This window comes from Callionymus lyra, chromosome 3 (genome assembly GCF_982586985.1).
Source record: "Callionymus lyra chromosome 3, fCalLyr1.hap1.1, whole genome shotgun sequence".
NCBI classification, from domain to species: domain Eukaryota; kingdom Metazoa; phylum Chordata; class Actinopteri; order Syngnathiformes; family Callionymidae; genus Callionymus; species Callionymus lyra.
The window spans coordinates 13,988,152-13,999,304 of NC_141820.1; the positions used below are offsets into that span (position 1 = coordinate 13,988,152).

Below are 11,153 nucleotides of genomic sequence, written 5' to 3' on the forward strand. Positions count from 1 at the left end.
CCATAATGTTTTTGTGTTTCAACATACTTGGAATCATAGACAACTGATATAGCTTGGAGGAGCCAAGGTCTCAAGTAGGAAGAAATATTGATACAATGATACATTATAATTTTCTCTAAACAATAATGTATCTATAAATGACAGCACTCTATCAAAATATGTTTGCCTCTAAATCATAATTTATTTATTTATATTTTAATAAAGTGTGTAAAATTTGAATTCAAAATGATCGTGCTAATATTCACATTGTTTTTCATCTTTGTGTTGCAATTAAATTCAGGCCTCTAGATGGCAGCAGTCATTATGTTCTCCGCCGCTAAAGGAACAATAGAATCCAGCGAGATCCCGGCGATGACTGAGGACGAGAGGATACGGTGGAATCCAGCACCTTTTAAAGCTGACGTTTGGACATATTTTGGTTTCAAAACAAATTATATGTAAATTAAAGTCACGTACTCAACAATACTACAAATATATCCTTGTTACTACAGTAGCACAATATATCGTACTGTAATATGCATCGTATTTAGGAATTATTTGGGGTTAGTTACGAAGGTTAAGCTCAACCTTGCCACCCCGTAACACATTACCGATAAGGAAAGTGTTCTTTTTTTAACTGAAATACAACGTAAAACACTTTCTATGTTAGCTAGTTAATAACATTTCTAGCAACAAACACTCTGATTTCAAATGTAATGTAGTACTAACAAACTCCATTTGATTGACTTGCTTAAGCTTCTTCATTGCTTAAAACATAAATTAACTTGGATTAATGTTCCTGTTTATATGGTAACCTTTAGTCAAGGTAAGATAAGTAATATATACTACGAACATCAACAACTGTACGGAGACGTCTTAAAGGATTTAGTCGAAGGAAAAACAAAGTACTCTCAGGACATCAGACTCATAATTCCCTAGTAAATGTACTTCTTCGTCTTAAGTACTTGCCCCTTGTGTGGTTGAGTTTAACGCCCGTGGCTTTGATTTGGTAGACGGTGGAGTTTTACTGCAGATGTGACACCTCAGTACTGCTTTACAAACTTCAAAGACAGATGTGGAGGCGACAGTTTGACACATTATAAAAAGTCGATGCGGTGCCTGTTAAATGCAGAGACCATGTGACGAGAAATGCCACACAAACCACGAGGGACTAATAAAGGTCTGATGTGCGTCTTGAACCTTTTTTTTAAGTAAGTAAGTAAGTAATTTTTATTTGTATAGCGCTTTTCTAGACCAGGGTCACAAAGCGCTTAAACAATCAAAACAATATTCAATAAAGTATATACTTTAAAGATCAAGATAATACTGATAACACAACAGGAGTTCCAGAAAATCAAGGAAAAGCCTGAACAAATAAAAACGTCTGAAGATGTTTCTTAAAGGAGTCAGTAGATCATCAAACACAGAGGAAGATCGTTCCAAAGCTTAGGAGCAACAGCCTGGAAGGATTTCTCTCCTCTGGTCCTGAACTGTGTGCGAGGAACCATCAGTAGATTCTGATCCACAGACCTCAGAGCCCGAGCTGGGGTGTAAGGCTGGATCAGATCAGTGATGTAAAGAGGAGTCTGACCATGAATAAACCAAAATTGTTAAGTTGATCCTGAAAGAAACTGGAAGCCAGTGAAGAGTTTTAAGGATCGTAGAATGTGAGTTCTTCTACTTGAGCAGGTCAGAATTCTCGCTGCAGAGTTCTGCAGGCGAAATTAAGAGCAGCAGCTTTTTTTTCCGAAATGATCCGATTCTGATGCCACCACAGAAACTTCTCAAATATTCCTCGGTGCTCACCCACGGATGCTCGGAGGTTTCACCTTTTCCCACCAAAACTAGAGTAACAAACAGAATCTCCTCTTGGAAATACTAGTTAAAAAAAAAAAAAAATCAAAGCGATCAAACGGACCACTGGTTCCGATTGGTCTAGAAACCGAGCAATTACCGCACAAAGTCTTTTTTCGCCGACGCGACGGTGAAGCCGAGCCACCGGCGGACACATAAACAAACGCTGACACGGCGACTGAGTCACCGACTCACTTAGTAATGGAGAAGCTAATTGCCTGCTTATTGAGGCAATGACTCGTACTGGGTTCACGGTTCGCTGACTAACGGTTCGACGCGCACGGCGTGCACGAGGCTTTCGGTGGAGATGGAGGCGGGAGTGTCGTGCGGGCAGATGGGTGAGACGTCTAAGAATAGATGAAAGGAGGTACTGTACTCTGGGAACACACAACATACCGACCAAGTGTGACCGATGTCTGGCGGATCCGTTACAACGTTCCTCGCTCTGGCATAAACACGACTGACCACAACCCTGCGCACACACACACACACACACACACACACACACACGGCAACACAATCTTTGATGTTTGACGGCTTCATTTCTCCTTCATATCGCCACATATGGAAGTGGATTTTCGTTGGGCAACTTCAAAGACGCCCGACTAAGTTCCGAGCCTCTCTTGACCAGCTTCTGCTCTTTCCTGCACACGGATGAACGCAGGAGGCGAGGATTCAAAAACTTGTGCAGTTTATCTTAAAGAGAGAAAGAAGATAGAAGAGGTGATGACCCACAGTTTAGGGTCAGAGGTCAGGGTGAAACTGAAGAGTGCTGGTAATGATGTTTCTTGTCAGCACTGATGGAAATTCATGTTATACTTTACAACAATGGATGAATATTCATTTTTTATTTTAACTTGATTTTCAAGTTCCATGCATTCGTTTCTATTAGAAATGTGAGATGTTCCTCTTTAATAATTGAATTAAATTGTGAATCATTGACTTTCTTTTTAACACATCATGATCCCACATTAAATATGAATTGACTTATATTTAACATTAAACTTCTTTTTATAACAATATGCTTTTTTTTTTATACCATTTATCATTATCACCTCTTTTCACTGTACATTTTTAACATGATCCATTACAATTTTGCAAGAGTGAGCTTTACATTTTCACAACTCTTTATAAAGCAGATCATTTAAAATATAACACCCCTGTAACGAACAAAGTGCAAAATCCACTTGAGACATAATGATTTATTTCTAAATTTTCACTGATTTTATGTCACATAAATGTCCACAATTTGACATAAGAATAGATGGGGTTTTTTTTTATTTAATAGGACCTTTACAAAATATGCAATCTTATTTTCAAAATGCACAAACTTTTACGAGTCAATAAAGTATAAGATTCAGTTTATAAATCGGCTTCACTTTGACATTGCAATAGAAAACCTGAATAACAAGAAAGTACATGTTAGTTTTACAAAAGAATGTTATACTTTTATTTGGGGGAAAACAAAGAAAATGTGGTCTTGAAAAAAATAAATTGAACTACTATGCTTTTTACATCGAAACTTATGTTTTTGAAACATTTTTTTAATTTTCAAGAGCTCATGAAACGGACCAAAGTCACTAGTTAAGTCACGACAATGATTATTTAAATTATCAAATAATGAAAATCTAAGATCCCAATTAACAAACAATTAAAACACATGCAACAAGATATAAGAGATCATCAGTTATTGAAAAACCCGTTTCCAGAAATGCATTTTATCCGTGCAATATATTCTTCAGGAGGAAATAATAATGGTTTGTTACTCAGAAAGACAAAAATGATATTAAGATAAGATAAGGGGGGGGATTCATATCTCTGGTGCCGTCTGTCACCAACGAAAAGGGAAAAAATAAAATCACTTCTGAAGTCGGCGCAACATTCCCAGAATAATGGCGTCTCCTCGTCTCCACGTCAACCGCCAAAGCTCTCATTAAGCATCGCCGGAGACACAAAAGTCATAAATCAACAACGAAGATGAGTTTTTTGGGACGTGCTACAAACATTGAGCGACGGCGGAAGATCATCAGTGGAACGCTTGTAACTAGATCATCCAGCCCAGTGAGGTTTTTAATGAGAGGGATTTCCTCCTTAATTCTCCTGCGTTTTGTCATTTAACGTATTTACTCGTGGCTGATGAACCTCAGTAACACTGACCCCCCATCATGATGTTCACAGTAATGGCTGCAGAGGAAACCATTAGGCATCAAACTCGCTTTCTGCAGCAAATGATTGACGTGGGTATCGTGGGTAATAAATAAGGGTGTGTATTGACATGGCTGTGGCGAGAGGATACGTACCAGGATACAATTTATTGCGATACAAGTAACAAGGATGTATTTGTCGTACAGTGGTTTTCGCGGTATTGTGAGTATGTGTTTGTGTATTCGAGGGGTCCTGCTTCCAAACTAAACCAGTCGAGCCAAAAGAAAGAAGTCGTTATTCCTCTGAAGACCCAGTTTCATATAAAACTAACCAGACGACGAGTTACCGACGCCCAGGAACGAGTCGGCGACGTTTGGGAACTTAGTTTTTTGAAAACCAGCGGGTTTAACTACAGTCAAGACGCCAGGAGGGCCGGTCAAGGTAAGATGAGGGAGCACAGAAGAACACAGGGTTTAATCTTTGGTTTTATTTACTAATAGTGTACTTGTATTTTTATATCTGCGAAAGTTTGAACTTTGACAGTGTTTAAATAAGAGAGAACAGTGAGAAAAGGTTAATGCCTGTCTGAGAAAAGTGTATAAAAACGTGAGGTTCGGGGTTTTACGCCCTCAAAACATGTATAATAATTGTAATAAATAAAGCTGGTTACTTCGGAGATTTCGCCGGTTATTTTTAGCACGTATACCCGCGATAAACGAGAGACCACTGTATTGTCGAGTACTTGACTCTGGTGTTGTGATACTGTAGTAACACAGATATATTTATAGTATTGTCCGAGTACTTGACTCTGGTGTTGCAGTATTTACAGACCACATGACTCTTGACGAAGTCGGTACTGATTTCATTTGTTTAGTAAAACCAGAATATGTCCAAACATCAGCTTTAAAAGCTGCTGGAGTCCAAGGTATCCTCTCATCCTCAGTCATCTCGCAGGATTTAATTGTTCCTGTAGCTGCAGAGGACGTAATGACTGCTGCCATCACAAAAAAACAACTATAAAATAACATGTTAATGATAAATAAAATGATATTTTAATCACAATTTATGAAACAATAAGAAAATATGATTAATATAAAACAATGCAATTATTTAAATAGCCAAAAAATATAATAAGTAATAGTTTTCTTTTTAAATCCATACAGTGCTATCAAATATTGATTAAGTATTGTGAAGAAGAAGGAAAATCGCGATATTAAAGTGTAAAATTATAAATATATAGTAATTTAAAGTCAGTCAAAGACTAGATAACTTCCAAAAAATCTGTATCGATGTAAAGCTTCAGGGATTCCAGAGGCTGTTTCTCTAGCAAGCAGAGATTTTAAAATGTCTACATTTAATGAGAAAACTTTCAAAAACTGGTGCAGATGGAGGGAAACTCAACGACAGATGGGAAGAGGAGGAAGAAACCAGAGAATCTCTTGGGTCACGAGATGGAGTCAGTGTTGAAGAAGGACGACTTTAAAGTGACACAAACAAGAGAGACGCTCAGATCGGCGCTCGAGCACTGAAACTAAAGCTTGAATATCATTTGGACCTTCTTTGAACAGAACATTTGAGTTGTGCCTGGGATCGGGTTTGAAACGGGGACTCGGACAAGATACTTTATGTCCTAGTTCACCGAGTGTGTGGAACTACTGGAGCCGAAACGTCTCTTGGGAAGACGACTTGGAAGAAGCCGTCGAGAGGGAAACTCTCCAAAAATACCGGCAGCCAACAGGCCGGATGGAGAGGGACCTCCCGGTGGAGGGTTGGTGTAGAGGTTCTGCAGCCCCGGCGTCTTGGCCCGGGCCTTAAGAGAGCGAAGCTAGCTCTCCACGGTGAAGGTAAAAGTGGCAGAGAGGGTCTCAGGACGGCTGTGGCTCGAAGGACAAGATCCAAGGAGACGTGGTAGCTCATGTGGACGCCATAGAGTTTGATGTTGAACTACCTGAATCTCTGGATGTTCATGGAATCATTGAGAATTTTTTTTTTTTTATTAATATACTTGAATATTGCAATACAAAATATTGACTGTTTCAATACTCAATTTATTGAACTATAACCCATAAAAAAATCGCTACAATACTCTTATGTATAAGTCTATTTAATATATTTATTTATATATATATCATTTATTTATATTTATAATATTTATATAAGGATCAATAAAGTTCTACCTTACCTTACCTTACCTTATTTTCTTATCATCATAAAAAACATTTTTGTGTTGCAATTACACTCTCGGGCCTCTAGATGACATCATCATTACATCCCATGAGACTAAAGGAACGCGGAAAATCCCGCAAGATCCCGGCGATGACTGGGGACCAGAGGATACAGTCAACTCCAGCAGCTAATGTTTGAACACATTTTGGTTTCAAAACCAAATACAAGTAGTTACGACTTCGTCAAGAGTCATGTGGTCTGTAAATTCCGCAACACTGGAGTCAAGTACTCAACAATACTACAAATATATCCTCGTTACTACAGTATCACAACACCAGAGTCCAGTACTCGGACAATACTACAAATATATCCTCGTTACTACAGTGTCACAATACATCGTAATCATTGCTACTGTATCGTGATTATGGCCGACACACAGCACTAGCTACACTGCTAGCTTAGCATGTATGAACTTGCAACAAGCCAGTAAGAAAACGGTGTGAATGTAACTTGAGATCAAGTGCTACGTGCAGGTCGAGCGACTGAATGACTGACGCCGTGAAGCGTGGGTTTTTTTTTTCTCCAGCTCACACAGCTGTGGTTACAAAAGCAGGTCAACGCGTGAACAGGTCCGATGTCGTTGCTACTGTAGATAACAGGCAACAACACGCCCCGCAAGACACTTGCAATCTGGTTTGTTGACTTTAAAAATAAGAGAACGTGCGGGTTTCCAATATTCTAGAAACACTGGTAACTTGTATTAATGCTACTTATCGACACATCTGATCACATGTCATTCTACGAAACCAGTGCCTGTTTCCTTTTTCATCGTCATCATCATCATGTAGGTCAAACAATTTGTTATGAAGTTAAATACTTGTTAATATAATGTGTTTTTATTATGAACTAAGTGTTGTTTTCTATAGATCAGGTGAATACAACTTTATTAACCCGTAACAGACAAAGTGAACTTTATTTGAGACATCATTCTCTTGTTTTTAAGTTTTATAAAATAACCTTAAATTGATATTATAATATATAGATTGTTATTCAACTTTAGATGGAAAGCGTTACAGGTGGTAAGTTTTAGCTATCGATAAGCTAAGCTAGCAAGTATAGCATTTGTTTTTAAATGATTTTCTCCATTCAGTTACAGGTCAAACAATAAATTGATAACATAACTTTTAAAGAATTTGATGTTGGAATTACAGGTTGTTAAATTTGGCTATCAATTAGCTAAGCTAGCAAATATAGCATTAATTTAACCCTGATGTTTTCTCAGGGTCAAGGTGACCCGAAGGCCCGATTAAAAAATGGGATTGTGGTATTACTTTGGTTAACTTGACCCTGGGTTAACACAATTTTAAAATTGACTCCATGTCACAGTAAATCGTACTTTTATAGGTTGTTTTTTTCATATATATAAACAATGGAATATCATGTATATATTATATTAATAGAAATGTCTTCTGATCTCTTGAATAACCCCCCAAAAAATAAAAAAAACACCCCATTACAGACAAGATTAATTTCATTTGAGTCAGTTCCCCCGTTATATAATGTCCTTAAATTTGTATTGAAATACAATAGGTAGTGCTATCGATTAGCCAAGATATCAAGTATAACATTTGTGCTGAAAATATTCTTAGTAAAAATGACAAAAAAGGTGTAAATTTTTTGGTTCCGCACATGTCAATAAATCGCTTATATCGATTTTTAACTCGCCCTTCGATCCAGTTTACAGTGTTTGCTTGTTAATCGTGTCTCATTTACAGTACTTTGGGTCCCAAAGACATCAATACGCCGATGATGTGTTGCTCTACATCGGCTGTGAGCTAATCACACGCGCAGGGGTCAGAGTTCACTTATAGAAGGAAGAGTGAAAGTCAACTGTGCGTTCCGGGGGCGTGACAACACAAATGTTTTTTTTACGATTACAAAAAACAGCGTGAAAAGTAAAAAAACACCATCCATCACGTGACCTGGCCCTGGTCCTGGTCGCTGGTTCTACTCTAAACAATGAGCTCAGAACCAGATTATGCAAAAAAAAAAACTCGTCCACTTATCTGACCTTTACCGACACAGTGCGAGGTCTAGTTGACATTTCACACACACTCACATTAGAATTGATTTGCCTGAACACACACTCTCTCTCTCACACACACACACACACAGTCGTAAAGATACCACACATTCCTCACACTGACAACCAAAGCTGTAAGAGAAAAGTTCGTGTGTTGTGGATTAACAGCAGTTGTGAGTCTCAGTGAGGTGTCCACACACACACACACAAACACACACACACACATCGACTCACACTGAATAGAAATCAATACACTTCCTCACCACCCTGGTTCACACGCGACAACAACACAACACACCTCAACCCTGGAACCAGGAGACGCTTCGAGCTAAAGGTTGTGTGTGTTGCTGTTGTGTGTTTGTCGTAACACAACTCAGACCCCAGCATCCCTCCCCGGACTCACCGGTAGGAGATCTGTTTTCGGAAGGCGAGTCCCCGCAGCTTGTCCTCCAGACTCTCCTGCTCGATGTCGGGCAGACTGCTGACGGTGTCGCTGCCCACCGCCGCGTCCTCGGACCCGGCGCCGGACTCGGACTCCCCGCCGTCGGCTCCGAGCGAGGCCAGCCTTCCGCCGAAGTTTGCGGTCGTTTGGGGGTCCATGCTGCTGGTTTAGATGCTGGCCACCGCCGCGCTGGACCCCCCGTTTAACCCCGGGTGAGGACGGGGGCGCAGGGGGCGGGAGAGTCGGGGTCGTGTGGCGGGAAGGAGGAGGTCTAAGGTGGGGCTCCTTGGCGCCGCGGATCCACGCTGCAGCCAGGTGAGGCGGCACATGAAGACACCCCCGGACAACGAACCCTCGACTGTCGCTCACCAGCTCTGACCAGCTGACGTCAAGATACCGGAAACCCAAATGTGCCGCTTTCAAAATAAAAGACCAGCGGGGACAAGGTCGTTGTGGACGAATAGGGAACGTTTCAAGAAATGCAAATTTAACAAAAAATGTATCAATCCAAGAATCAAACATATTATCTATAAATGTAAAGTAGGAAGGGCCTTATTATAATTATTATTTATTTTCGTAAAATCCCTGCATTAGGCTGCCTTCAGTTTAGTTTCCGTTTAGGTTATTTATTTAAAAAGGAAAATGTGCAGTTACATGCTTGTTTCTGTTTTTCTATTGCTTATGTTGCGTGTTATAGGTTATTTCCTAACTTTTATTCTGTACTGCAACCATAAAAAGATAACCCTTCATGAATATTACTTTATTAAATTGTATTTAATCCTATTTTTTATTTGATTTAGTTCATTATTTATTAATTCGTTTTTATATGCCAATTGTAATCTTATTTTATTTTATTGTATGTTATTTTTCTCATTTTATTTTATTTTTATTTTTTTATCATAAGTCTATAATTTAATCACCGCCTAAATCGTGTGTTGTCTGTCTTCTTAACCATTTTTTTGTTAGTTATATACGAAAATGTTAAGCTTTCCTTACCACTTTAAATGCCAGTAATTATATAATAATAATAATAATAATATTATATACAGCTCATTTTCAGACATTATGTGGTCACAAAGTGATTTAGTTCGTAGCAGGATTTAAAACAAACAAGCATGGTTTATATAAAATTGACAAAGTGAAATAAAAATAGAATAGACAAGATATATTATGTGAGTTTATTTAAAAAGCACATTAGTATAAAGTGCATGAAACAATTGCACTGGAAACTCAGTATACGACATATTTATGAGTGTGTATGATGTAATGAGACAGTAACACAATTAATAAAAAAAACATTTATACTATTTCCTGTTCAAGTTGTTCCTGTCTGTTTAATATATGATTTAAGACCGACTCTTGCATCTGTAAGAGACTCAGCGTGGCGCAACAAATTGACTTGAAGTTCCAGCTTCGAAAACTATAAAGATGAGGTCATACTTTTATTCTGGCAGACACCCGGAAGTCCTCGTTTCTGTTTACACGTATTTGACTCGTGTTTTAAAGCCGCTACAGCGCGAGCTCTCGTGGGAGGTCAACATCGAACACATTAAAATGAAGTTCTCCTCTGACGTCACAACCACGTTTCAACCTTGCTCAAGTGCTCACTTGTGCGCATCCGTGCGGCAGCGGCAGCAGCAGCAGCGGGGCATTGTGGGATATTCCCCACATCTTTTCCGCAGCATCATCACCATCATCATCATCATCATCATCAGTCCCAAAGTAGGGCAGAGGGTGAACGACCACGCAGGACAGACCTGCCCACTCTCCGTGGCCTACTCTCTAATTACACGGCACCAGATGCTGCGTTCAGGGACTTATGGTGACGTTTGTCGAGAAGTTATAAATGGAAATTGTGTCAACAAGCTTTAATCGCCTCGTCCAGCAACTCTCGTGTCCATCGACGATATCTGACCTTTATAATATGAAATTAATGGATTACATTAAAGCTGGCTTTACGTCAGAAACACAGCTATTGTGTATAGATTTAGCGAGGCATCCGTGAGAACACATGACCTCTAGAGGTCACCAGGAACTAAAGGTCAATTGTCGCAGGATTATTTTTGCTTTAAAACAAAACAGGTGTCTGTTTAACTCGTTTTTTTTGTCCTTAAATAATATTATTTTTAAATGAACATACTATCATACAAATAGCTGGTCTTATTAAACATGTATTTGCAAAGACAGTTTCACACATTTATTTATTTCAAACTCGTGAAATAAATTTCAACATGTCGTTGCTATGTTGAAAAAGAGAAAAGAAAAACGCAAAAACATGGACCAGGCTGTCAACCATGAGACTCCATTCAAGCGTAATGGATCTTAACTTCATTTTATTTCTTTGAAGACGACCGCAAATGTGATTACGGACTCAAATGAAATTATTTAAGTACAATGGTGGAGCAGGAAAAACCTCATGAATAAACAGATAAACAATACCAACATTTTCTCAGTATTTTAAGCCTTTTTTTCCCATTTTATTTG

The 11,153-nt window shown here is 38.8% G+C and overlaps 1 protein-coding gene across 4 annotated transcripts in view; it reads right to left on the reverse strand.

Annotated features, from left to right (window-relative positions):
* Positions 1-9,038, reverse strand: part of dgki (diacylglycerol kinase, iota) — a 73,610-nt gene extending 64,572 nt beyond the window's left edge. For all 4 annotated transcript variants that reach the window (XM_087786504.1, XM_087786503.1, XM_087786501.1 and 1 more), the window contains exon 1: positions 8,631-9,038. In XM_087786504.1, coding sequence (XP_087642630.1) covers positions 8,631-8,827 — 197 coding nt within the window. In that variant the 5' untranslated portion in view covers positions 8,828-9,038. The remainder of the gene's footprint in view (positions 1-8,630) is intronic.
* Positions 9,039-11,153: the final 2,115 nt, after the last annotated feature.